Genomic DNA, 27,652 nt, shown 5'->3' with positions numbered 1-27,652 from the left:
AGACATCACATAAATTTCTTAGTTGCAAACAAAATTTTTACTCCTTGTCATTGATTTGATTTGAGGGATGTATTTTCAAATCTGTATCTCCTGGCCACCCTTCTCCAGCTCCCTTACGTTTGCGTTCTAAGCCAGTGCAATGCGAATTTGCTATTAACAAAGAACTGAATTTAAACTTCCTTTCCTAAGTTTAAATTTCTTTGCTAAATATCCCACTTAAACACTTTCCTTCCCATCAACTTTGAAATCTCCCAGGGCAGGTTATTGTGGGAGGGGAGGGTATTTAGGGTGGAGCAGTGGGGAGGAGATGGGGTTTGAGGAGCCTATTATAGAATGCTTTACCAACCGAAGGGAATAAAAAAAGGTTGGCAAACGTACTGACATTGCCTTGTCAAATTGTTAGTATTAGCTGGGATGCACCTCAAAATTCCTACTTTTGAGGCACATTTAGTTAAAACTCTTACCTAATTTTTAATATTACATAAGGATTTTCTTAATCTTTTTTCAACCTCAGGTACAGTAGAATTGAATTAATCATTATCCTTGATTCTTAATACATCCTCGGCATTGGTCCGTGCAGCATTGATCCCTGCCTTTATTTACATATTTAATTACCTTTAATAATATAGTAAGGACTTTTAGCTCATCCCTGGACGATAACCTACGTCTAACTCCATAATCTCCCTGTCTCCTTATCCCATCTTATCTTCAACTTCTCCTGAACCTAGGTAACCACCCTTAACTTCATTATTTCCTTACTTTTCATTTTATATAATTTTTTTAAAGACTATTTTTTTTAAAGATTTTATTTATTTAACAGAAAGACACAGAGAGAGAGAGGGAACACAAGCAGGGGGAGTGGGAGAGGGAGAAGCCGGCTCCCCACCAAGCAGGGAGCCCGGTGTGGGGCTCGATCCCAGGACCCTGGGGTCACGACCCGAGCCTAAGGCAGACGCTTAACGACTGAGCCACCCAGGCGCCCTAAAGATTTTATTTTTAAGTAATCTCTACACCCAATGTGGGGCTTGAACTTAAAACCCCGAGATCAAGAGTTGCATCCTTTACCAACTGAGCTAGGCACCCACACTTTATATAATTTTAATGACTCCATGTATATTCCTAAAATGTGTGTATGCATGTGTATGTATTTTAAGTTACATTCAACTTTTAAAAAGGGTATCATGCTGTATATAATCTTTTGGGACTTAAAGTTTTCCTTTTGTATTTTTATGATTATATTGTGAGTCACTGATTTCAGTGACTCACAATATAATCATTCTTTTGAATGATTATACATTCATTCTTTTTGAATGGTGCATACTGTTACATGAAATACTACAGTTTATTCATCTAGTGTCCTGTTGATAGTTACTTAGATTGTCTTCAGTTTCTTGTGAACTATGGCACTGTAAATAAAGACCAACTGGGGGAGCTTGGGTAGTTCAGTCAGTTAAGTGTTTGACTCTTGGTTTCCACTCGGGTAATGATCTTGGTGTTGTGGGAGAGGCCCTGGGTCGGGCTCTGTGCTCAGCGTGGAGTCTGCCTGGGATTCTTCCTCTGCCCCTCCCACTCGTGTGCTCTCTCTCTCAAATAAATAAATAAATACTAAAAAAAAAAAAGACCAACTAGATAGTTTAAAAAAAATTCAGGGGTGCTTGGGTGGCTTAGTTGGTTAAGCATCCTACTCTTGATTTCAGCTCAGGTCATGATCTCAGGGTCATGAGATCCAGCTGTGGGGCTGAGACCTTTGGAGGCCGCTCTCCTCTGAGCTTGCTGGCGTTAAATAAACCTCCTGTCCTCCAAGATCTCCGGGTGCCGCTTGGTTCTTCCGTCAGGCGATCCAGTCCAGGTTCTGTAACATGTAGGGCTCTGTGCTCAGCTCGGAATCTGCTTGTCTACCCCCTCCCCCACCTTGCACGCACATGCACTCACACATACTCGCTCTCTCAAAGAAATAAAATCTAAAAAATAAATAAAAACTGAAGTCTGCTAATAGAAACAAAAAATGTAAACTATTAAATATGCAGTAGTGTTTAAAGTATCCCCAGAGATAACCAGTGTTACAATTGGGGTATCTCTCTCCTGACTTTTTATATATGTACATTATACACATTTTAATTTTTTAAACAAAAGTGGGATGTGTAACTTTCTGTCTTTCATAACAACATATCATGGATAGCACTAGTTGTCAATATACATAGACTTACTCATCCTTTTATTTATGTCTTTATTTTCCTTTAAGTAAACTCTACCCCCAACGTGGGGGGGTTGAGCTCGTGACCCTGAGATCAAGAGTCTCATGCTCTACAGACTGAGCCAGCCAGGCACCCTGCTTCATCCTTTTAAACTGTTCTTTTCTAGGGGCGCCTGGGTGGCTCAGTTGGTTCAGCGACTGCCTTCGGCTCAGGTCATGATCCTGGAGTCCCGGGATCGAGTCCCGGGATCGAGTCCCGGGATCGAGTCCCACATCGGGCTCCCTGCTCGGCAGGGAGTCTGCTTCTCCCTCTGACCCTCTTCCCTCTCGTGCTCTCTCTCTCTCATTCTCTCTCTGTCAAATAAATAAACAAAATCTTAAAAAATAAATAAATAAATAAAATAAACTTCTTTTCTGTTTCACTGTTGATGTATCAACATTTATTCCACAAATCCCCAATTTATGGAAATCCTGATTATTTTAAATTTTCCGCTGTTATAAACAGTGTTATCATGCAGATTCTTGCACATATATCTTTGGGCATTTGTCTGATTATTTCCTTAAGATAATTTCCTAGAAATGAAGTTGCTGAGTCAAATGGTATAAATTTGTGTGTTTATCTATCAGCATTTATTTTTTGCTGCCTATTGCCAGATTTCTCTCCTGAAAGAGTTAATCAATTCACATTCTTATCACAAATAGAGCTCAGAGCAGGGAATACCTAGTCCAAACTGAAGTTCAAGAGAGACTTCTCGGAGCAATTGACGCTGGGGCTGAGTCAAGATGAGATGAACTCAAGTCATCAAAAGGGTAGATAATCTAATGTCCGCCATGCTACGGAAGGGGAAAATGAGCGGGGGGGGGGGGGGGGTGGATCGAGGGGGAGACGAGCCATGAGACTATGGACTCTGAGAGACAAACTGAGGGTTCTAGAGGGGAGGAGCGTGGGGGGATGGGTTAGCCCTGTGATGGGTATTAAGGAGGACACGTACTGCATGGAGCACTGGGTGTTATATGCAAACAATGAAGCGTGGAACACAACATCAAAAACTAATGATGTATGGTGACTAACATAACATGATAAAAAAAAAGTAGATAATCTATAAGGAGCCAGGCCTCGGTGGGCTCAGGGCTAGATTTCCCCACTGCCTTGCCTTGTTTGTACCCACTCTTTCCAGTGCTGGGCATCTTTGACCTGTTTAATCTTTGCCAAATAGAATTATTCTTTGTCATTTTTTTAGAACTCGTATTTATTTACTATTGGAACGGTTTCAGTTTCGCAATCCATTTCCTGGTCTAGAGGACAGAAGAACAATGGCTGCAGGGAGTGTTCCCTCAGAGATCATAGAAAGAGAACAAAAAAAGTTACTTGAAATCCTCCGACAAGATCCTGATTCTGTCTTAGATACATTAACCTCTCGGAGGCTGGTTTCTGAGGAAGAGTATGAGACTCTGGAGAAAATTACAGATCCCCTGAAGAAAAGTCGAAAGCTGTTAATTTTGGTACAGAAAAAAGGAGAGGTGAGCTGTCAGCATTTTCTCAAGTGTTTACTTAGTACTTTTCCAGAGTCAGCTACCATTTGGGGCTTACGGCATGGTAAGTTGGATTTCTATACTTTTTTGGGGGTGAGAGAGACAAGGCAGATTTCCTGAAAAAAGAAAATCATTGTCTTTTGTTTTCATTGGTCTATCTCCCGGAGATGTTTTTCACTGAAATGTGATATAGGGTAAAAGTGTCCAGGATCTTAAAAGGAGGGAACAATGTGTCTTGTTGGTTTAGGGGATTGATAATTTTTTGTTGAAACTGTATCCAAAACTTGAAGTTTGTTTGTTTGTTTGTTTGTTTGTTTGTTTGTTTTTAGTGCTAAAATAAACTGCTTACTATTCAGTAAGTAAATTCATGGATATTTAACAACCCCAAGACCAAAGCTGCCTTTTTCACTTAGTATAACAATTTTGGAAATATCAGAAAAATGATTTTTAGCACACATACATGGTGGATCAGTAAATTCATTTTTTTTCTGTGATAAGAATGCCAGCAGAAGCCTACTTTTCTGGAGCAATTCAAATGCTAATTCTTCAATTTTAGCGGCAGATGAAGGAGTAATTTTTCCAGAATGGATTATTAAGCAATTCTGTAGATTATCACTAGAGGCAGGTACAATTCCTTTTTCTAAAATTCTATATTGAAAATTATTTTAAGGGATATTAGAGAGGTAGAGGCTCAGATAAAAAGGTTAATGCAAATGATCTCTAATGCAGGACAAGACCCATGTGCTTAGAGAAATAGATACTATTATTTCTAGGACTTACTATTCCAAATTCGAGCTATTTGCTTCCTGATTAGAAATTATTAGGATCAGATTTCATTAGCAATGGCCCTAGGAAATCTGAGTTGGTTTTGGGTCACAGTAAAACCACAAGTAAGTACTATTTATAGGATTCACATTTTTTGTTTTACTCATGTACTCTTAGAGTTCGCTAAGAAGAACTCAAACTTTTGAGCAAGGTAGGAATGTGATCTGATTTTTTTCCAGTGAGAGAAAGAATGACAGTTGACTTGTTATTTCTGTGGGAAATGCTAGGTATTCCTATCTTCCAGTTTTGAAATAAAGAAGAGAGATGATGCTTTGAGGTCTTGGAAACTCAAGATATTATAAAATTTCTTTTTGTTAATTTGGAAAAGTGAAACAACTGCCCTCCCCCCAACTTTCTTGTTCTTTTCAGAATTTTTAAAGCATGAGAATATAGGACCTCCTCAGCCTATAAGGGTAAGCAAGAATTCAGAAGATGTTTTTTCCTCTGGAGAGAAACAGCCTGAGAATCCTGAGATCACAGTGTCCTTCACAGAGAAAGAACACCTGGTTATGGGAACCTCTGAATCCTTCCGGGACAAGAAAACTAGTCATAAAGAAACTGCTTGGACCCCCAGGGAAAATGAGAAGGAATACAACACACCCAAATTCATATTGCCACCTTCAGTTGAGAACACTGAATATGAAATTCCAGCAACTATTGTGTATTTACAGGATGGACAGAGATACAAGGAGCCAGATGATTCTTTCCACTTAGGAAAAGAGGAATATCTAGAATCTCTTGGATACTCTGAAGATGCAGAGCCTGCTCTGGAAGAAGAGAATTATAATGACTCAGAGCACAGTGTTTATGATGGTGAAGAGGGCTCTGCATTTTCGGAAACCATGCACTTCTCTGATGAAGAACAGAGCTATGAGGATTCAGAAACTGGCATGTCATCGGAGGAGGAGAAAAGGATTGAAGGTATGGGAACAATTTACGTTTAGGTTTCCATGCCCTAATGGGGAGAAGGGGTGAGGAAGGGCACCAGATGTCAGCAGAAAAGCAGCTACTCAGAGATTCTTTATGCTTCCCTAACCTGGAATTTCCTTAGAGGTGGGTGTTGACAGAGAGGAAGACCCAGGACCTCCACAATGGTGGACAATATAAGCAAAAATAAATACTGATTGTCAGCTTATAGGTTTCTGCAGTCACCTCCATGATACATATAAGAAGTTGCTAACCACTAATTTTAGGTGTTACCTTCTAATGCTCAAATTAAGTCATTTTAGTGCCTTTGTGACCAATGGGATATGGAGGTTATGGGCCTAACTACTGAAGTGAAAATCGGAGAGGAGCCTGTGATGAATGGATAAGATCCCCAAATATTGTTACTTGGCTTGATCTAGTCACAAATTGCCATCGTGGTAAGGGAAATTATATAAGTATCTTTAAGGGGAATATTTCTCAATGAAAATTTGAAAACTGAGAAATGTTTCATTTGGAGAGATACTGTTTATGAAAATAAATATCACCAAGTTCTGAGTAGAGGAGGGGAAAGGTAACTACCATCTTCCATTCAGTTCAATCCTGGGGATTCATCATCCCATTCTAGGTAGGAGAGGAGTAATGTCCTCCTCATCACACCTTGTATTAGTTTGCTAGGGCTGCTGTAATCAAGTACCACAAATGGGGGAACTTAAGCAATAAACAACAGAAATTTATTATTATCTCAGTTTGGAGGCTAGGAGGCAGAAATCAAGGTGTCTATAAGGTTGGTTACTTCTGAAGGCTGTAAAGGAGAATCTGTTCCTAGTTTCTGGTGGTTTGCTGGAAATCTTTGGCATTCTTTGGCTTGTAAAAATATCCTTCTTGGGCGCCTGGGTGGCTCAGTCGTTAAGCGTCTGCCTTCGGCTCAGGTCATGATCCCAGGGTCCTGGGATCGAGTCCCACATCGGGCTCCCCGCTCAGCGGGAAACCTGCTTCTCCCTCTCCCACTCCCCCTGCTTGTGTTCCTGCTCTCCCTGTCTCTCTCTGTCAAATAAATAAATAAAATCTTAAAAAAAAAAAATATCCTTCTCATCTGCCTTCATCTTCACCAGTTGTCTCCCTGAGTGCGTTCCTCTAGGTCCAAATTTCCCCCTTTTGTAAGGACATTAGTCATATTGGATTAGGGCCCACCCTATGACCTCATCTTAACTAATTTTATCTGCAATGACCCTACTTCCGGATAATGCCACATCCTGAGCTACTGGTGGTTAGGGTTTCAACATATGAATTTGAGGGGTACATAATTTAACCCACAACACAAATCTTGTCCCACCCCCATACCTTTCCAGTCCATAATCATTTTTAGGCCTCATTATTAATTTTTATTTATTTACATATTTCACTTTTTGTGTAGTGTTGACTTAATTATTCATTGCATAGTATCATCACTATTCTGCAAAAAAAAAAAACCCTTTTGTCTGTTTATTCCATTTTTTTCTTCATTCTCCGTTCCTCCATAGGTAACATTCTAATATGATGTGTTTCTTACATGTTACCGTTTGGTTTGTGTGATCTTGTTTTCTGTATCAGTTATTTATTGCAACAGTAGTGCTGCATAACAAAGCTTATCAAAACAATAAGAGTGTCTGTTGGTGGCTAGGCAGTTCTTCTGGTCTTTCCTGGGTTTATTCATGTGTCTGTGGTCAGCTGGCTATAGACTAGTCTGTCATCTCCTGGCCGGCTAGTCCGGACTTATTCTCAGGCTAGATGGGGCATATTCTTATAGTGAGGACAGAGGAATATAAGGGAGAGAAGGTGAGAGAGAGGGAGAGAGAGACAGAGAGAGGAGGAGGCTTAGACTCAGAACTATCATGCCATCTGTATTCGTTTCCTAGGGCTCACCAAAGTACTACAAAGGGTGGCTTAGAACAATGGGAAATTTATTGTCTCACGGTTATGGAGGCCAGAGGTCTGAAACCAAGGTGTTAGCAGGGTCATACCATCTCTGCAGGCATTGGGGAAGGAGCTGTTCCAGTCTTCTCTCCCTAGTTTCTGGTAGCCTCAGTTATTCCCTGGCTTGTAGATGACCATCTTCTCTCTGTGTCTTCAGATCATTTTCCCTCTGTGCATGTCTCTGTTTTCAAATTTCCCCTTTTTGTAAGGATACCAGTCACATTGGATGGGGCCAACCCTAGTGACCTCATTTTAACTTGACCTCTGTGAAGATTTTATTTACAGATAAGGCCACATACTGAGGTACTGGGGACTTCAACACAACTTTTTTTTTTGCAGGAGAGTGGGGAGTAGACATAATTCAACCCATTACACCATCACTTCTGCCACATTCTTTTGGTCAAAGTATATCACAAAGACAGTACAAATTAAAGGACTGGGGAAAAATACATACCACTTCTTTTTTTTTTAATGAAATTTTTTATTTTACTTCCAGTATAGTCAACATACAGTGTTATATTAGTTTCAGGTATACAATATAGTGACTCAGCACTTCCACACAACATCCAGTGCTCATCATGATAAGTGTGCTCTTTAATCCTCATCTCCTATTTCACCCATCCCTCACCCACCTCCCCTCTGGTAACCATCAGTTTGTTCTCTATAGTTAAAAGTCTGCTTCTTGGTTTGTCTATTTCCTTCTCTCTCTCTCTCTCTCTTTTTTTCCACCTTTTTTTCATTTGTTTTGTTTCTTTTTTCTTTTTTTCTTTTGCTGATGTCCTTTTTTTTTTATTACATTATGTTAATCACCATACATCACATCATTACTTTTTGATGTAGTGTTCCATGATTCATTGTTTGCATATAACAGCCAGTGCTCCATGCGGTATGTGCCCTCCTTAATACCCATCACCAGGCTAACCCATCCCCCCACCCCCTCCCCTCTAGAACCCTCAGTTTGTTTCTTAGAGTCCATAGTCTCTCATGGTTTGTCTCCCCCTCTGATTCCCCTCCCCCTTTATTTTTCCCTTCCTGCTATCTTCTTCTTTTTTCTTTTGTTTAACATATAATGTATTATTTGTTTCAGAGGTACAGGTCTGTGATTCAACAGTCTTGCACAATTCACAGTGCTCACCATAGCACATGCCCTCCCCAATGTCTATCACCCAGCCACTCCATCCCTCCCACCCCCCACCACTCCAGCAGCCCTCAGTTTGTTTCCTGAGATTAAGAATTCCTCATATCAGTAAGGTCATATGATACATGTCTTTCTCTGATTGACTTATTTTGCTCAGCATAATACCCTCCAGTTCCATCCACGTCGTTGCAAATGGCAAGATTTCATTCCTTTTGATGGCTGCATAATATTCCATTGTATATATATACCACATCTTCTTCTTACAAAGTAATATTGCAGAAAGCCAAAATATATCCAGAAAGCCATTAATTGGGGCTAATTTTTGCAACCAATCTAACACCTTTAGGAAAACAGGTCAAGAAAAGTTTCAGTAAGGGGCACTTGGGTGGCTCAATCGTTAAGTGTCTGCCTTTGGCTCAGGTCATGATTTCAGGGTCCTGGGATCAAGCCCCTCTCTGCTCAGCGGGAAGCCTGCTTCTTCCTCTCCCACTCCCCCTGAGGGTGTTCCCTCTCTCGCTGTGTCTCTCTCTGTCAAATAAATTAAAAAATCTTAAAAAAAAAAAGAAAGAAAAGAAAAGTTTCAGTAATAATGTAGTTATGACTTGTAATGTAATTCTAATAGCTAACCAATCCACTCTAGTTGACTGGAGGCATGTGGCCATCCTCTGTCTCTTTCCTCTGTAATATTTATTTATCTATGTAGCTAGGAACTGAAAAAAAATCCAAATTAATCTGATTCAAAGGAGAAGAGCCGTCATGCTTTTTGTTATGTTAAATTTCATGACAAAAAAATATCAGTGTCGAATCTAAGTCTCAGGAAGGCTATGGTGTTGCTCTATGTGCTCTCTACCATATAAGGTCAGCTTGTATATAGACTGTATCAATCTACTCCCTTCCCTTCCAGCTTATAGTTGAGTTCATCCAGTGGGAGGAACCCATAGATTTACCATTTCCTGCGCCCTTTCCCTCTTCCTGAAGGTCTAAGTTGTTTTTTTTTTTAAGATTTTATTTATTTATTCGACACACATAGTGAGACAACAAGAGCAGGAACATAAGCAGAGGGAGTGGGAGAGGGAGAAGCAGGCTTCCCGCCGAGCAGGGAGCCCGATACGGGGCTCGATCCCAGGACCCCAGGATCATGACCTGAGCCGAAGGCAGACGCTTAACTACTGAGCCACCCAGGCGCCCCTGAAGGTCTAAGTTTTAATGTGATGCTGTTTCCCTTTAGTCTGAAGAATTTTATTTATTATTTCTTTTAGTGCAGGTCTGCTGGGGGAAATTTTCTTAGGTTTTGTTTATTGAAAAATGTCTTTATTTTGCTTTCATTCCAGAAGGATATTTTTGCTAGGCATAGAATTAGAGATTGGCAATTTTTCTGCCTTCAGCACTTTATGGATGCCATTCCTTTGTCTTTTGGCTTCCATTGTTTCTGATGCTAAGCCTGCAGGTTTTTTTTTTTTTTTTTTGCATTGTTTCCTATAAGTGTTATTTTTATTCTGGGTGATTTCAAGATTTTTTTCTTAAATATTTTTTTAGCCATTTTGTTTTTATCCTCGTTAGGGTTTAGAGAGTTTTGTGAATCTGTAAAACATTTTTTTAAACCAAATTTGGAAAATCTTCAGCCACTATTTATCCAAATGTTTTTTTCTGTCCCAGTTGCTCCCTCCTCTCTGAGACTACAAGCCTCTTTCTAAGACTAAAGTTTTTTTTTTTTTTAAGATTTTATTTATTCATTTGACAGAGAGAGAGAGCGCGCACAAGCAGGGGGAGCAGCAGACAGAGGGAGGGGGTGAGGCAGGCTCCCTTTGGAGCAGGGAGCCCAATGCAGGGCTCAATCCCAGGACCCTGAGATCATGACCTGAGCCCAAGGCAGGTGCTTAACTGACTGAACCACCCAGGTGCTCTTCTAAATTGTTAAATATCTCCAAAGAGATTTAGTTTTTTTTAATCTGTTTTAGTTTCCAATTAACCTGACTGGACTCAAATTCGAAATTCTCCTTTCAGTGGGTGGCAGCTAAAATCTCTGATCATTTCTTTTTGCCTTAGCTGGGCTATTTTCATGAATTTTAAATTTATAAAAATGTATTGGGTTCTAGATATTATTGCTTCTTAACTTTTTCTTTTTATCCAGCTCTGTGCTTATTGATTGTATCATTGTTGCTGTGTATAAGATTTACTCTGTTGCTTTTTGGTGGTATCCCAAATGAGCTCTATAGTAACCCTGTTATTACCTTGTCAAGAGTAGACATTTTGGCCTGGGCTGTGTGAGCCCTGGTTTTTGTGCTGAAGAAATAGTGGGTTGTTGGCCAAAGACAAAATAAGTGATAGGCAGGAACAGGACCTAAAAGCTTTCCTGCAACCTATCCTCTCACTGCCTCCTCTGGGAATCCATTTTGCTAGCCTCAACTCTTCCCTCACCTTTACCCCAAAACATATTCTAATTCAAGCAACTTTTAGACTGCCCAAGCATTTCTTAGAGTTACCTTTGTTAACTCTTAAAATCCATACTTTTTGCTCACTTCTGTTGTTTCTTCCAGGTTTTTTTTTTTTAAAGATATATTTATTTGAGAAAGAGAGAGAGCAGGAAGAGGAGTGGAGGGAGAGGGAGAGAGAATCTCAAGTAGACTCGCTGCTGAGTGCAGAGCCCAACACAGGGCTCCATCCCACAAACCTGAGATCGTGACCTGAGCCGAAATCAAGAGTCGGATGCTTAACTGACTGAGCCACCCAGGCACCCCTCTTCCAGGTTATTTTTATAGGGGACTCAAGAATCTTATGCTAGTTTGCCACCTACCAGAAGTAGAAAATGCTCTCTGGTCTTCTTTCTCTACTAAGCACTATTTCTGTATTCCCCAGAAGTGGTTAGGAGGTATATTAGAAAATGGGAGATCAGGAGAAATTAGGTACAACACATAAATTCTGAGAAATGTTTAATGGAAATAAAATCTTCCATTTCTCCAAACTTTAGCAAGAGATACATTTAAGAAAGAAAACAGTATCAACCTAGAAAATTCCTCACACATGTATATCATGAAGCATTAACAATGTTTTTCATTGCTGCATATAAACATTAGTCAAAAAATTGGAAAACCTAAATGATCATCAGTAGACAATGGTTAAATAAGTAATGGTCCATCTAAATCATGAAATATGATGGATTAGCTAAATTGAATTAAGTCAATCTGTATAAACTGATTTGGAAGAATTTGCAAAGAATAACATTAAGTGAAAAGAAGTTGAAGAATCATTTGTTTAGTATAATATCATTTATGTAAAGATAAAATAGCATCCACTAAACCAAAAGATATATTTCTCTATATGCATGCATACTTATGTACTTGCACGTAACAAGGATAGGAAGCAAACATTCATAACATGTTGACATCTCTTGGAAGAAAAGTGGAATTGGTAGAGTGGAGAAAGGGCAATTTCTCTTTATTTGTGTTCCATCTTTTCACAATGAAAATGTCAATTACTTATTTAATTTTAAAACTCCATGAAGGAAGCTTAGACTCTGAATGTGACATTCATTGAGTATCTTCTTCCCTACAGAAAGAAAAAACATGTTTAAAGACGTCCTGTCATGTTTGAACATGGATAGGAGCAGAAAGCTTCTGCCCGATGTTGTCAAACAATTCTCCTTAGATCGAGGATGTATGTGGACCCCTGAGACTCCAGGAGACTTAGCCTGGAATTTCCTGATGAAAGTTCAAGCTCTGGATGTGACAGCCAGAGATACAATCCTCAGACACAAGGTTCCGGGTGAGGATGGCAAAGAGGAATTGCTGACTGGAGTAGAGAATTTGGAAATCAGGGACATACAAACCATTCATCCCTTTGACGTTCTTTGTGCCTCTATGCTCTGTTCAGACAGCTCGTTGCAGCGTGAAGTCATGTCAAACATGTATCAGTGCCGGTTTGCTCTTCCCCTGCTCCTGCCAGATGCAGAAAACAACAAAAGTATCTTAATGCTAGGGGCCATGAAGGACACTGTGAAAAAGTGGTCAACACAGTCTTCAGGAGGGCCTACAGGGGACACAGAAACGTTTCCAAAGATGCCTGTCATCTCTTTTGTGCGCCTAGGATACTGTAGCTTCTCCAAGTCCAGAATCCTTAACAGACTGCTTGGTCCTCCCCAACCAGGAAAATCACACAGAATCTTTCTCCATCAGGATTTTACTGCCCCTGTGCTTCCCCGGCAAATCTCCAATGGCCTGGTTGAGATAATGTGGCATTTTCCTGAGAGAGATAGTTTAGAGGAAAACCCTAGTTTTTTCCAAAAACCTGTTGCTCTGGCCAACCTCCGTGGAGAATTAGAAAGTTTTTGGACACAGTTTGGTTTTTTGGTGGAAGTTTCCTCAGCTGTATTTTTTTTCACTGACTACATAGGTGAGAAGGAGTGGGACTTGCTAATGTTTTTAGGAGAAGCTGCCACTGAAAGATTCTACTTTGTCCTCAGTTCCCAGGCCCAGGAGAGTGAAGAGGCTCAGCTTTTCCAGAGGATTCTAAAGTTGAAGCCATCACAGCTACTGTTTTGGGAGGGGGAGGAAGCTGGGGAGAGAGGGAAGAATATGGAGGGTCTTCAAGCAGCTCTGCAGGAAGTGATGTCCTCTTCACTCAGATGTGTGTCCATGGAGGACATGGGCTCCCTGGCCAGGGAGTTGGGAATCCAGGTAGACCAAGACTTTGAGAATGTTCAGGGAATTCACAGTTCCCCTAGTGAAAACCTGGCTGGAACAGCTAAAGAGGAGAGACAACAAAGATACAGTCAGCCAGAAAGCTCATCTGAAAGCCCATCTGAGACGCCTGTAAGAGAGCCTGGGGCTAGCTGGAATCTTCAGAATTTCCACCACACCCCAGTATTCATGCCACATCTGGAAAACTCCTATCCTTTACCAACCAGAACTGGAGGTGACTTTAACCATGTTTCTTTGAAAGCCCCCTGGGTTATGGGCTCCTATTTTTGGTCAGAGCAGAGGTCTAAGTGGTTCCATCCCTGGCCCTTTCAGAAAACAAGGGACTATGGTCGAGGTAAAAGTTTTAAGTTTCAGGACTTCCGACCCCAGAGATTTTATTCACCTGAAAGATTTATGAAATTTTCAAGAACTGCTTGGGGATATTGCACAGATAAAACATTTGGGAGACCACCAAGACCTATGTCTCAGCATGTGCAGGCCTGGCCTGAGAGGCCACAGACAATGGGAGTTCTTGAAAGATCTGGGGCAGTGATCTCCCACTTAGGTCACTTACATTCCCTGAGTTTGCAGCGAGCAGGAACAGCTGGGAAGCCACAGCCTAAGCAAGCCTATACCCAGAGAACACAGCCAACTAGGGCAACTGGGAAGCTTATGAACACAATATCCCATATTGGAGATCTTTACCCCCAGGCCTTTCAACCAGCAGGAGCCATACAAAAACCTGTAAGACCTGCTTCTCAGCAAGGAGCCAAACTGAAAACACGGGATGGGACTTCAAATCCAGCTTTCCAAATGGGATCCTATCCCAGGTCCAACAGCAGATGTTTACCCAGCTCCCAATTCACACCCAACTGGCCCAGACCACCCCAGTTCAAGCAATCCCAACCTTTGCCCTCTCAACCCAAACCCACTCACACAAAACCCACTCAGCCCTGGCCCTCCCAAGCTAAACCCTCTCCACCCAGACCCACTCAGCCCAAGCCATGCCCCCCCCAGGCCTCCCAAGCTAAGCCTTCTCAGCCCAGACCCACTCAGCCCAAGTCATGTAGGACCAGTCCTTCACAGGCTAAGTCATACAATCCAGGAGCAGGGCCCAAGAGGGCAGGGAAACATTAAAGTGCTTAATATGAAACAAACCCTTCACCCAGGCCATTGCTATCATACGGGCTACCTAAAGAAGAGTGGCAGTGATGGTAAGAGACTCCTATCATTAGCATGACAGAAAAAAAAAAAAAAAAGATACGCACAGCCTAACTGGTATCATTAAAATATCTATAAGAATTGTGTCTAGGGGCGCCTGGGTGGCTCAGTCGTTAAGTGTCTGCCTTCAGCTCAGGTCATGATCCCAGGGTCCTGGGATCGAGCCCTGCATCGGGCTCCCTGCTCAGCGGGAAGCCTGCTTCTCCCTCTCCCACTGCCCCTGCTTGTGTTCCCTCTCTCACTGTGTCTCTCTCTGTCAAATAAACAAATAAAATCTTAAAAAAAAAAAAAAAAAAGAATTGTGTCTACCAAAAGGAAAAATATGAAAAGATTTAAGAATAGAATCAAGGAGTAAATAAATTAACTGAACCCAATCTTAAGTATTAGGTAATATATAATCTGAATCCGAGGACTGGGGCTGTTGAGACCACCCCATAAAGTAAGGCTCAGGCAGCCTCAGTGTTGCAAGAAAAACGGCTCTAGGTTGGCTGCTCCAAAGGTGTCTTAGTCAAAGCTTTTTGGTTCAATATCAGCCACTAAGCAGATAATCTTGTTTGTTTGGGATGTTTAAATCAATTTACATGTGATAACAGCTCCAATTTGCTTTGATGATGTAAATCTCTCATCTGACCCTTACATACAGAAATAATGAGCTAAAAACCAATGAAATAAATTATTTTGCATTAACTTGGGTATGATTTGTGTATGTTTTATATTTAAAGTACTTGTAATAGGATGCCTGGGTGGCTCAGTTGGTTAATGGCTGCTTCTCCCTCTGACCCTCCCCCCTCTCATGCTCTCTCTATCTCATTCTCTCTCTCAAATAAATAAATAAAATCTTTAAAAATAAATAAAGTACTTGTAATAGTTAAGGTAATATGGCTTATGAAAAGATCTGATATCCTCATGTTTTCAACTTAAAAATGTATAATTGAATTTTTAATTTTAGAGTTATAAAGCTTGTAAAAAGCATTGCAATGTTTAAGAGAACATAAGATTCACAAAATTTTACAATTTTACTATATTAGATTCATTACTGTCCTAAACATTTGAATAAGTTCTGCCAGTTACAAGCATAAATAAAAGGAATGTATTAAATTTAGAAAATTCAAGGGAAGTTTAATTGTGTAAATAATAGCAAATATTAATAAAGGGCCACGTAAAGGTTGATGTTAAAATTCGCTAGGTGTAGAAATAAAATAATAAGATTTATAAATTGGATCAAGACCTCTGGTTTTTGAATTTACAACTTTTATAAAATTAATACTAATTTTAAGTACTAAAATAGCCCCACATTGTCTTTTCTGGGTTAAAATTTTTCACCTTCAAGGACTCCAAGGGAAAAATATCATATTGATAAGTAGATGAAAAATGATCTTTGCAAAGGAATAACTAATTTCTGAGAACATTCTCATACTACAATAGGCATCCTTCATTTATGAATATTTTAAACAATTAATATTGAGTATTTAGAGGGTGTTAAATCTCTAAAGTTATTGTAAGGATGAAGAAAGAAAGGACTATGCATGTAGATTTTTTATCTTTTCAAGAGAAAAAGCATAACTAGTTCATAACTACAAAATCTTTGGTGTAAAACTGGAGTTCCTCAATGAGAATAATATTTTTGTTGTTTAAACCTTTTTTTTTTAAAGATTTTATTTATTTATTTGACAGAGAGAGACACAGTGAGAGAGGGAACACAAGCAGGCGGAGTGGGAGAGGGAGAAGCAGGCTTCCCTCTGAGCAGGGAGCCCGATGCGGGGCTCGATCCCAGGACCCTGGGATCATGACCTGAGCCAAAGTCAGACGCTTAACGACAGCCACCCAGGCGCCCCTTGTTTAAACCTTTGAAATGAGCAATACCTGGTGATTTTTTTAAAAAACATTTTTCTGAATCCTTCAAGATTAGTTCCTGGAGGACAGAACTTGTTGGGTTCTTTGTCACCAACAGAGTCTGTATCAGTCTGGGTCTTGGCAATACATAAATGGTACATCCAGTTTGGACACTTTGAGGAGCATCTCATAAAGGGACTATTTATAAAGGGCTGGACAAGACGTAAAAACGGGGCAAAAGAGAGTGCAGCCCCTTGCATCTAGTTAAAGTGAGGCACATTGCCACCCCAAGATCCGAAGGGAGAGAGGGGGCAGTGCTCTGTGTGGGAAGGGTCTTGGGTCTGGTTGGTTGAGGGGGACAGCAGCCTGCAGTGACCCACAGGGAGCTGCCCCAAGGAATAAATAGCTATTTATTCCACACCTCTGATCTGCCAACGCATCCCCTTGGCCAAAGCCAACTGGAAACCAGAGTACAAGGAGCTCACCAAGGCAGTTCATGCTGGTCAGTCTTCGGGTTCAAAGGAGGGTGGAGAGTGAATCTGGAGGGGCAAACAGATGGTACCTAGCAGATTTCTCCCTTTCCATTTCATTCTTCCTTTTTTTCTCCCCTTTCTTCCTTCTCTTGCATTTATTTACTGAGCATATATTATGTGTGAGGCAGTGCAGTAGGAACTGAGAAGATACGGAAAGAGAACGAGAAATCCTGCTACAGTAGTGAGATTCTATAAATCTGTTTCCTCTTTATTATAAAACTAGAAGCTCATTATATATAGTTTCGAAAATGCAGAAATAGACAAAGAAGAGAGGAACGTAAAAATAGTCTGTAATCTCATAAATCAGGGTAAGTGGTAATGTAGTCCTCTAACTCACTAATGACACTTTCATGTATTTTTTCTGTGTAAATATATTTACAGGCAGCACTCAGTTACATATTCGAGTCTGTTTTGGGGTCAAATGTGGCAAAATCATACAGTGTTGGGGCAGGCCGTATGAGCAGTATGAAATGTTGGTTTTCCAGATGTCTTAAGAAAGTCTGAATTCAAGACATGAAAGAGTTTAAGGGCATCTTTATATAATGCATAAGTTCAATTGTTTTAAGTCAAACATGTAAAAACTCAGAACCACTTTTTTTATGTGTGTTATTTACTAAATTGAGAGCATTCAATTTATACCTGACTTTTTTAAATAGCAAATTGAAGAGTCTACTCAATGACTTACCTCTTTCAACACCCGAAAATCCTTTCTTAAACACCTTACATCAATTTATATTTTGTACAAGAAACCAAATACTTTTGTTTTTTAAGATTTTTATTTATTTATTGTCAGAGAGAGAGAGAGAGAGAGAGCACAAGCAGGGGGAGCAGTAGAGGGAGAGGGAGAAGCAGGCTCCTCACTGAGCAAGGAGCCCGATGTGGGACTCGATCCCAGGACCTTGGGATCGTGACCCGAGCTGAAGGCAGACGCCCAATGACTGAGCCACCCAGGCGTCCCGAAACGAAATACTTTTTTTAAACATTGAAAAAAGTGTGCTCTTTGTTGAGATGCTTGAAAGGAATATATTCCAATGGGATACAAAGACTGGCCATAGGGACAAAGCTGCCTCATAAATTATACTAGCCTCATAAATCTAGGTTTTACCTACATGCATAGTGACCCTCTGCATTTGCTTATGTCTTAGAATTTTTTTTATAGTCCCCTTATGTGTTCTATAGGGTCCATGTAAACATAGTGTCTGTTAGGGAGGATAAATATGACACTGACTTAAAGGATTCAGAAATCTGATTTAATGGGTGGCTTTAAGTGGTAATTGGCTAAGGGTAGTTTTTAGTGTTTGTTAGGGTAAAGGCTAAGATGCTATAGCAAAGAGAAGGCAAAAATCTAGTGGCTTAAATAATATGGGAGCTAATTTTTCCTTCATGTAACAATCCAGCCTGTTTAAGCTGGTGGGACATCTCTTTTCATTAGGGTTAATCAAGAACTAAGTTCCTTCCATTTTGTTATTCCATCTCTTTGGACATGGTCTTTTTCTGCACGATTGAAGCCACTTTCTCATTTCCTTGATGCAATTTACAGAATGTGAGAAAAGCCAAATTCCAGAGAGACCAGCCTGACTTAAGTTAGGGATGATTTGGAAATTGTATACATCTTTCAATCACACTCCATTGGCTCAAACTTGGTCATATGGCCACATGTGGCTGTAAATGAGGTTGGGAAATGTAGTCACCAGCTGAGTGGCCATGCATCCAGGAAAGAGAGAAGCAGCATTTTGCCAAAATATCATAGAATATCAAGAATATGAGAGAGAGGCCCAGAAGAGGAAGATAAAGTCACCAGATGGAATCCTAAAACACATCAAATGTTCATTCCTACCACCTTAATCATAATTTTTTGTTATTTATAGGATACATTATTTTAGTGATGGGAAGGGGTAATAATTACCTGAATTGATGGGAAGATTTTGAATGATGTTGCAGTGAAGAGAAGATTTTAGTTTATATACTTTTTATTTAAGTAAAATAATTATTCTATAATAGAAATATAGACTGTTCCCTAATGCAAGGTGTCAACATTCTTCATACCCTCTTGGCAAGTTTCCTTAGATTCTGAAGCAGTGAGTGTATAATCTGAGCATGCATAAAAATCACCTGAGGTGGTTGTTAAAATTGCATATTATTAGGGTTCCCCTTAGAGATTGATCTAGTAAGTCTGGGTAAGTCTGAGGAATGGCCTCTTAACAGGGACTACCATTGTTGCAGAAGATCGAGGGCCTCATTCTGAAAACCCAGACATGGCCTGGGCTACAAACCTGTTTTCTGGTGCTCAGAGAAAGAAATTTTCATCTGGACCAGGAATTCAGTCTGGGATAATTTCCCTTCATTATCATTTTTATTAAATTCATTATTCATCTCCTGCTGGAAAATTGGGCACTAAAAAGCTGGTTTAATGAAGCAATAATGAGGTAAAAAGTTTTAGCCATTTAAGATCAGGGCTGTTCTGTTCTACCCATAGGTTTCTATATCTAACATTTCCCATTTTGTTTGCAAGTTTTGTACCTGATTAAATTTATTTATTTATTTATTTTTAAAAGATTTTATTTATTTATTTGACAGAGAAAGAGAGCACAAGTAGGGAGTGGCAGAAGCAGCCTCCCCACTGAACAAAGAGCTGGATGCGGGGCTCGATCCCAGGACCCTGGGATCATGACCTGAGCGGAAGGCAGAAACTTAACTGACTGAGCCACTCAGGCACCCCTGTACCTGATTAAATTTAAAACACATCTTTTTATTTTTCAAAATGTGCTTCTTTCTCTTCGCTCCATGGCTAAGACTTGATTTTTTCCCCCCTCAAGCTTCAGCCCTTTCTTCTTCTTCCCCAATGTCACCAGTTTATATCATACTATTCTTTCACTAATTGGGTCTTGATTCGACACTCCCATGTCTTCTAGGCCTCGCAGACCAGATAAACTTCTCTGGGTTGGCAAAAGCAGAGAGAAAGGAGAAGAGATCAAGATACTGAGATGTTGTGTGTGTCCTCCAGATGGGCCCTTGCCGCCTACCTCCAGTCCTTGGTAAATTCCCCACTCCCACTTCTGGACCCGAGGGGGGAGCGATACAACCCAAACAGATATGAATACTGTGGGCCTTTTTTTTTTTAATTTAATTTATTTATTTATTTGAGAGAGAGAGAATGAGAGATAGAGAGCACGAGAGGGAAGAGGGTCAGAGGGAGAAGCAGACTCCCCGTCAAGCAGGGAGCCCGATGCGGGACTCGATCCCGGGACTCCGGGATCATGACCCGAGCTGAAGGCAGTCGCTTAACCAACTGAGCCACCCAGGCGCCCTACTGTGGGCCTTTAATGTCTGTCCCAACTTCCCATGTTTGGATTGGGTTAAGGGATGAGGTAAGAGAGGAATAAATACTATTAACAAATAAGTATATTAATTAGTCCTTCAAATATCATCCCGACCCGACAGGAACCTGGGTAGTGGGGACAGAATGCCAGGAGCAGGTCGAGGAAGGGCTGCATTTAAGGGACAGGCAGGGGATCAGTGAGGGCAAAGAGGGCTGGATAGAGAAGAGCCAAGAAGGGTGTGGAGGACGCCCCCGCGTGGGGCGTGTTTCAAGAGGACAACACAGTCTGTCTTGAGCATTTTCTCAAATCAGGGCCGATTTCCTTACTTTGAGACTAGACTTACTTTTGATGCTTTTAAGATAAGGAATGAGATGAAAGTTCCAGAAACTAAGAGGACCTGTCAAAGGGTTGTTATGCTGCCTCTTCACTCTGCCCCAATCGTATTTGAAACTAAATTGCCCCTACGGTTTCAGTCCTGGGCAGCCCCGGCTTGCGCTGCTCGGTTCTCTTCACCGCGGATGCCGCGGTGCTGCCTTGAGAATTCACTGCAGCATTCCCGACACCACAGTCGGGCGGGCTGCTCCCGGCCAGTGACTCAGCATGGCAGGGGTACTAGAGCTGGGGCCGGGGAGCCTCCCCACGTGGGGGGACTCCAGCCGGCAGCCTCGGCGCTGGGCTCTGTGCCGGCCTGGCAGAGACCTTCTCTGAGCTGCACGGTGCTCTGAGGCTCACACCCCCACCGTCCCCCCCCACCCCAATCCTGCTGCCGCTTCTCTTTGCCTCCCGGGGTGTCAGACCTGCCCGACAGTGGGAGGCCCTTCCCTGCCCACCCCTGCTACCTTCTCCCTTTTGCTTCACGGATGTTTCTCGCACTTGAATTCTATCTTAGCATATGCTTCGTGAAGGACTTGAACTGGCACAAGATCTTTATGAAAAATGTTCCTTCTTTTTTCCAAATGTCTGTGCATTCTTGGACACACCTCCTCCTCCCCCAACCCTTCGGTGAGAGAGCAGACCCGGCGAATGTTGTCTATCATGCTGAGAGTCAACTTCAAAGAGGGAGAAATGCTTTTAGTCTTTTTAATGACCTCTTTTAGGCTGGACTTAAATTTAGAAGGTGGAGGGTTTGTTTGTTTTTACAAGATCTTGGCATGCACTGCGTATTTCATCTGTTGCTCTGTCATTAAGCATTCTTCCTTGCTTCAAGATAACAAAAAATCATTCACAATCTGCTATTCTCTTGTAGCCCATAAGAAAGAAGAAAAAAATCATAATATGGTGAGTGCCAGAATATTGCTTTAGGTCCCTCGGATCTCTTACAACGCCGGCTAACCCTGTCAAATACCTCCGAAAGATCCGTAGGCTCAGAACCCAGCCAGGTGCCCTTGCACTGTGTGCTCACGTCAGTTTGGTTTTGGGAAGATAAAGGCACAGAAGCCAGGCCGAGCACGGTCAAGATGGTAATGGGAAGCGAAGTGGACACTTCAGGAAATTTGATTGAGAAGGAAAGTGCTTCGCTTATTTGGTCAAGAGAGGCTTTTTTGGGGCGCCTGGGTGGGTAGCTCAGTCGGTTAAGTATCTGCCTTCGGCTCAGGTCCTGATCTTGGGGTCCTAGGATCGAGCAGTGCATCAGGCCCTGTGCTCAGGGGTGAGTCTGCTTCTCCCTCTGCCTCTGCCCCTTCCTTGTCCACCCTCCTATCCCCCACCCTGCGCTTGTGCTCTCTCTACTTATTTGACAGAGAGGGAGAGGGAGAGAGAGAGAGCGCGCATGTGCACAAGCAGGCAGAGCCGCGGGCAAAGGCTTTTCTTTTTATCATCCTCCTCCCTCGCTCTCCCCCTCCCTTCGTCCATCCTTCCTTTTCCTCTTTTTCTTCTGATCCATCTCCCTGTTTTCTAAAAAAAAAAAAAAAATCCAAGGTAACATAATATTTGGAAAAAATTTCAAACACTGGGGAAATATATGTTGTTAGAAGTTCCTCATAATTCTACCCTCTGGGAAGCAGGAGTTCTCAATATTGGTTACATATTAGAATATCTAGAGAGAGATTTGGGCCTGCTGCCAAGCCCACAGCCCATGTCAAAAACATGGCACCCAGATATCAGCATTCTTAAGATTCTCTAGGTGGCTCCACTACACAGCCATGGTTGAGAACCACTGTTCCAGGACTTTGCTACTCAAAGTGTAGTCTGTAGACCAATGGCATGAGCATCAGCATTCAACAGAATCTCAGCTCTGCACTCTTTCTCTACCTACTGAGACCTAATCTGCATTTTAACAAGATCCCTTGATATTTCATATGCACCATAAAAATAGAGAAGCACTTTCTACAGAAAAATCACAAAAAGCAATAGAGAAGACTTTTTTTTTTTTAAAGGTGGCATTGATTCATGCTTATAGACTGAGAGGAAAAAGCGATAAAGGGGAAAAAATAGAAAGTATAAAACAGAATGTCATAATTGGTAGGGGGTTGTTCCAGAAGTGGTGGGAGGGATAGAGCTGACAGTCTGTTGGGAAAAATGAACTTTGAAGAGGAAAGGGAATTTGTCATCTTATGACCCTGGAAGGAAGGATGGTAGACTTACAAGCAGATTTGAGGGCAGGGACAGCAGCTGCCTCCTGATGGCTTTTGTTTTCTGCTTTCCTCTGGGAAGAAAGAGGAGAGGTCGTCTGCTAAAAATGAAGGGGGCAAAGAGGACTAATGGCTACTGAACACTCACTATGTGTCACACAGTATTGTGTGTGTGTGTGTTTTTTAAGATTTATTTATTTATTTATTTATTTATTTGAGAAGGGGGAAGGGGCAGAGGGAGAAGGGGAGAGAATCTCAGGCAGACTCCCCGATGACTCTCTCCACCCTGAGATCATGACCTGACCCAAAATCAAGAGTCGGTTCCTTAACTGACTGAGCCATCCAGGCGCCCCTCACACAGTGTTTTACACAAAAATCATATGTAATCCCTCCAACAGCCCTATGACGATTCTGTTATCCAGATGGGGGCATTGATGAGGAAAAACATTGTAAACATCTATCCTGAGGTTCCTTCTCTGTCTTCACTCCTTGGGTGACATGACTCAGTCTCCGACTGTAAATGTTATCCACATGACCGCTATCTAGTCCCTGATCTGTGCTACAAACTCCCCCCAGTTGCCAACTTGACTTTTCTAAAATGGTGCCTGCCTGATAGGTATCCCAAACTAGGCAAAAGAGAACTCATCCCAAAGCTGCACCTCACCCTGGACCTCATTCACCATAAGAAAGCTGAAAAGCCAGGACTTCTGGTGGTGCTTCCTCCCCTCCCTTTACCCGTCCCAGGTCACCAAGGAGTCTTGTCAACTTGGTCTCCCTAGTATTCCGAGTCCCTGCACTTGGCTAACATCTCCAATGTTACTGGGCCAGCCTAAGCCACCGTCACCTCCTGCTGGGCCAACCGCCCTCTCCTCCCTCACCATTGACTGCCTCCGACCTGTTCTCTGCCTTTCAGCCAGAGCGAGGTGTGTGCGTGTACGTGGCCATTTAAAATCACACCCACAGTCAGGGTGGTACAACCACCCCATCACAGCTGCTCCAAGAGTGATCAATCATTGGCCAATCTTGTTTTACCGACGTTCACACCTTCACATTTTTCTTTTTTTTTTTTTAAGTCTTTAAAAGCAAATCCAAGATATTCATGTCATTTCAATCATAAATATTTCAGTAGATAGCTCTCATGGAGAAAGATTTTTAAACGTACTAGAAACAGAATGCTGATTGCATTCTTAGTGCCCCAGTGTGCTGTCCACTTTTGTATATTTTATCTCATTTAGACTTCACAGTGGTTTTGTGGGGTGGGCATTGTTAGATGATTTTACCTACAAGAAAATGTAGATTTAGAGAGTAAGGTACTTGCCCAGAGGGCTGAAATTTGAATTGGGAGTCCTTAAATTCCCTGGTGGGCACCCTTCCCACCCAGTCCCTGTTCCTCTTTCCTACGTGTGAGGGGTTCTGTCCTCATTCCTTAGTGCCTCGCATCTTGTGATCTTGCACTGTAAGAAAAGAGAAAATAAAAATGGGAACAATCCATATATTTTCATTGCTGAAAAGAAAAACCCATATAGTTTCAGATTTTCCTAAATATTTTCTTCCCAGAATTTAGGAAAAACATCATTATGCTGCCATCTTCTGGATCTTTTGAAATCTAACACATCAAAAACGATACAATTTAAAACCAGTTCTGTCCCGCTCTTTCTAATCTAGGGCTGACATACTAAAACTGTGTATAATTAAAATTATTTCTTTAGTTAATTGGAAAATTCTTTGAAAACTTAATACCTATCAAATAGGAAGACTAAAGGTATATGTATTCAGAGGTCAGTTATTTTTCTTTATAGGGAATGGAGACAAACATACGCAGTAAAAATTTACAAGTAATTCAGCAGCCACTTTTTGGCCATTGATTTCAACCTTGTCCAACGATAGTTTTTAAGATTAATGTTAATAGAGGTGGTGGGTAAAAAAGCTATTCATTGCTGGTGGGAGTATAAATTATTATAGTCCTCTGGGAAGGCAATTTGACTATATATATAAGAAATAAAAATAAAACACGTGTAGCTCTTGGCCCAGCAAACTTACTTTATGAATTAATCCTACATATATTCTTATTGATGTATGCGAAGATGTATATATGTGAAGAATGTACAATCTCACATTGTTTATAAAGGACTAGAAAAACCTAGAATACTTAAGCAAATGTGTTACTACACCTGTATGTAATTCTGTGAAGTTGGTTGAAAATAATGTTGTAGTTCTTAATATGCTGGTAATAATAACTGATCTTGTAAGATTTTTTTTAAAATAGAAGTTTTTAAAAAATATTTTGGCCCAGAACTGGAAATGCAGTTTTGCATGCTATGCCATGCAAAATAAGTACTCTTTCCTATTTTTTTTTTTACCAGCAGACATTTATGTAGTAGAATCTACATTTAGATTTCTTTCACTAGAAGAATGATACACTCAGATTTTTAAGAATGGAACATGAGGCAACAAAGTATAATCTTAGCTTCATAATCTGATACTATAAATAAGATAAAAATGATTTGAGCGTAAGTTATATTGTGTGCTTTCTATTCAAGAAAAATTTAAATTAACAGGAAGAAAACTTTGGCACTCTGTGAAATCCGTACCATGAGGCTAAGTTTATAGTGCAATGTCTTTTTACTTACTCATTATTTAATAATAAAATATTAAATAATTAGAGTAATCATGACTGATATTTATTGAGTTTTTTCTATGTGCTGAGTGCTGTTCTAAGTGCTTAGCATTGGAGATGTCAGTTGACCCCTCCAGGACTCTGGAAACACAGTGTAAAGCTAATATTTCTTCTTATTTAATAAAATTGAGAGTAAGGAAAGCTGAGTGACTTGCAAAGATCACACAGTCAGCAAAGGGTCAAATCAGGAATTGAGTCTAAATACTCTGAATTACTATGCAGTGTTCTTTCTATTATACCCAAAAGGGTCAAAGGGAAAAAATCAGTGCAAATGTCTTTACCGAAATGCTTCATCACATGTAAGACGTGCTAAGCACGCTGCCAGGCTCATCGTAAGTACTCAGAAAATACTGACCATACTTCTTTTTTTTTTAATTTGATTTCATATGGATTTTTTTTTAGATTTTACTTATTTATTCATGAGAGAGAGAGAGAGAGAGAGAGAGGCAGAGGGAGAAGCAGGCTCCCAAGGAGCAGGGAGCCTGATGCGGGACTTGATTCCAAGACCCTGGGATCATGACCTGAGCCGAAGGCAGACGCTTAACCATCTGAGCCACCCAGGCGCCCCTGACCGTAATTCTTGTTGTTGTTGTTATTATGCTAAAAGGAAACAAGCCTAGATATTTTTCTGAATGACACTGACAAGCATCCTTTCCCCACAACTCTTCCACTGAAAATTCTCAGTTGCACTGTAATGTTTTCATACTAGTATGCAGCGTAAGACCCCTGAGGGCAGGTGTTTGGTTTGTTCTGTTTACTGCTACACCCTGACGCCTAGGTCACAGCTCAGACTCAAATGCTCAGCAAGTATTTAGTAAATAGATTGGGAAACTGGAAGTTTTTCTTGTTCTTCTTTTCTTTTCTTTTTTTTTTTTTGACTCTGACATCGTTGGCCTACTATTGGTCTGCCATTCTGTATAATTTTTTTAAGATTTTATTTATTCATTTGTGAGAGAGACAGAGAGAACAAGCAAGGGGAGAGGCAGAGGGAGAGGCAGAGGGAGAAGGAGAAGCAGACTCCCTGCTGAGCAGGAAGCCCGATGCGGGACTCGATCCCAGGACTCTGGGATCATGACCTGAGCCGAAGGCAGATGCTTAATCATCTGAGCCACCCAGGTGCCCTGCCATTCTGTATAATTTGTATGTTTTAGAGTAATGCTTCTCAAGTCTTAGTGGTTATGAAACTTCCTTGTTCAACATGTAGATAACAGAAAAAAGTAGATCCCTAGAAAACTTCATTAAATGTTTGTATACCTTGATAAATACAACTCCACCCAAGGTTTGGTTTGGGTCTCAAGACTGATGATGCCATGCACACATCAAAAGGGTATAAAATACATAAAGAATTTTCTGGGAATAAGATATCTCCTGGGTAGGCTTCCCAGCTGGCCCGAGAATGGTGTGAGAACAGGGAGAGAGGCTGGCTTGGTGTTTTAGTGTGATTTGGGTGTGAAACTGGGGTCTCTTCCAGGAAGCTGCACACACCACTTTTACTGGCATCTCCTTGGCCAGAGGTTAGCATCATGTCCTCGCCTAACTGCAAGGGAGTTTATAAAATGTAGTCTTCGCATCATCATGTGCCCAGTTCAACATCAGAGTTCCATTACCACATATAAAGGGGAGAATGAAGATAAGGGGACCAAAACACTCTTGGATCCAGTTACTGACTGACATTAGGTGGAATAACATTAATTATTTCAAGTCTTCTGTGTATAGTTTGTTACTCTTATAATTTCTAGTTAGTGTTCCAAAGGTTGCTATTTTGTAACTTATTTATGGTTTTTTTTTTTTAAGATTTTATTTATTCATTTGCGAGAGAGACAGAGAGAGAACAAGCAGGGGGAGAGGTAGAGGGAGAAGCAGACTCCCTGCTGAGCAAGGAGCACGATGCAGGACTCGATCCCAGGACTCTGGGATCACGACCTGAGCCAAAGGCAGATGCTTAACCATCTGAGCCACCCAGGCGCCCTATTTATGGTTTTTAATATGTTCCATAGCATACTAGGGAGGCTGGGGAGATGAAGTTTAATGGAACAGAACAAGGGGAAGGTGCTTGGGTGGCTCAGCTGAGTAAGCGCCTGACTCTTGATTTCATCTCAGGTTAATGATCTCAGGTTTGTGAGATCGAGCCCCATGTCAGGCTCTGTGCTGAGCATGGAGCCTGCTTAATATTCTCTCTTTCCCTCTGCTCCTCCCTCCTCCCCCCCCAAATAAAGAAAACTAAGATTTATTTCTGGCAGTATGCCAGGTAC

The 27,652-nt window shown here is 41.1% G+C and overlaps 1 protein-coding gene across 2 annotated transcripts; it reads left to right on the top strand.

Annotated features, from left to right (window-relative positions):
* The first annotated feature begins 2,906 nt into the window (after window positions 1–2,906).
* Window positions 2,907–14,678, top strand: CARD6 (caspase recruitment domain family member 6). 2 transcript variants are annotated; one of them, XM_027606823.2, is made up of 4 exons: window positions 2,907–3,004; window positions 3,436–3,791; window positions 4,922–5,473; window positions 12,123–14,678. In XM_027606823.2, the coding sequence occupies exons 2-4, from the start codon at window positions 3,509–3,511 to the stop codon at window positions 14,381–14,383; spliced, it is 3,096 nt and encodes a 1,031-aa protein (XP_027462624.1). In that variant the 5' UTR covers window positions 2,907–3,004; window positions 3,436–3,508; the 3' UTR covers window positions 14,384–14,678. The 2 variants fall into 2 exon arrangements, with proteins under 2 accessions (XP_027462624.1, XP_027462625.1); XM_027606824.2 differs by lacking the exon at window positions 2,907–3,004 and having other exon boundaries at window positions 3,579–3,715.
* The last annotated feature ends 12,974 nt before the right edge of the window (window positions 14,679–27,652 follow it).

The sequence above is a fragment of the Zalophus californianus genome, chromosome 5 (genome assembly GCF_009762305.2).
Source record: "Zalophus californianus isolate mZalCal1 chromosome 5, mZalCal1.pri.v2, whole genome shotgun sequence".
Taxonomy (NCBI): domain Eukaryota; kingdom Metazoa; phylum Chordata; class Mammalia; order Carnivora; family Otariidae; genus Zalophus; species Zalophus californianus.
Note: the sequence above shows the minus strand (reverse complement) of the source record. Positions and strands in the feature narration are given on the sequence as shown.

Bases quoted from the DNA above. Each gene is read 5' to 3' on its own strand.
- CARD6 (XM_027606823.2), top strand. From the start codon at position 3,509: ATGGCTGCAGGGAGTGTTCCCTCAGAGATCATAGAAAGAGAACAAAAA. The intron at 3,792-4,921 runs GTAAGTTGGATT...TGTTCTTTTCAG, and splicing joins CATTTGGGGCTTACGGCATG to AATTTTTAAAGCATGAGAAT. The intron at 5,474-12,122 runs GTATGGGAACAA...TCTTCCCTACAG, and splicing joins GGAGGAGAAAAGGATTGAAG to AAAGAAAAAACATGTTTAAA.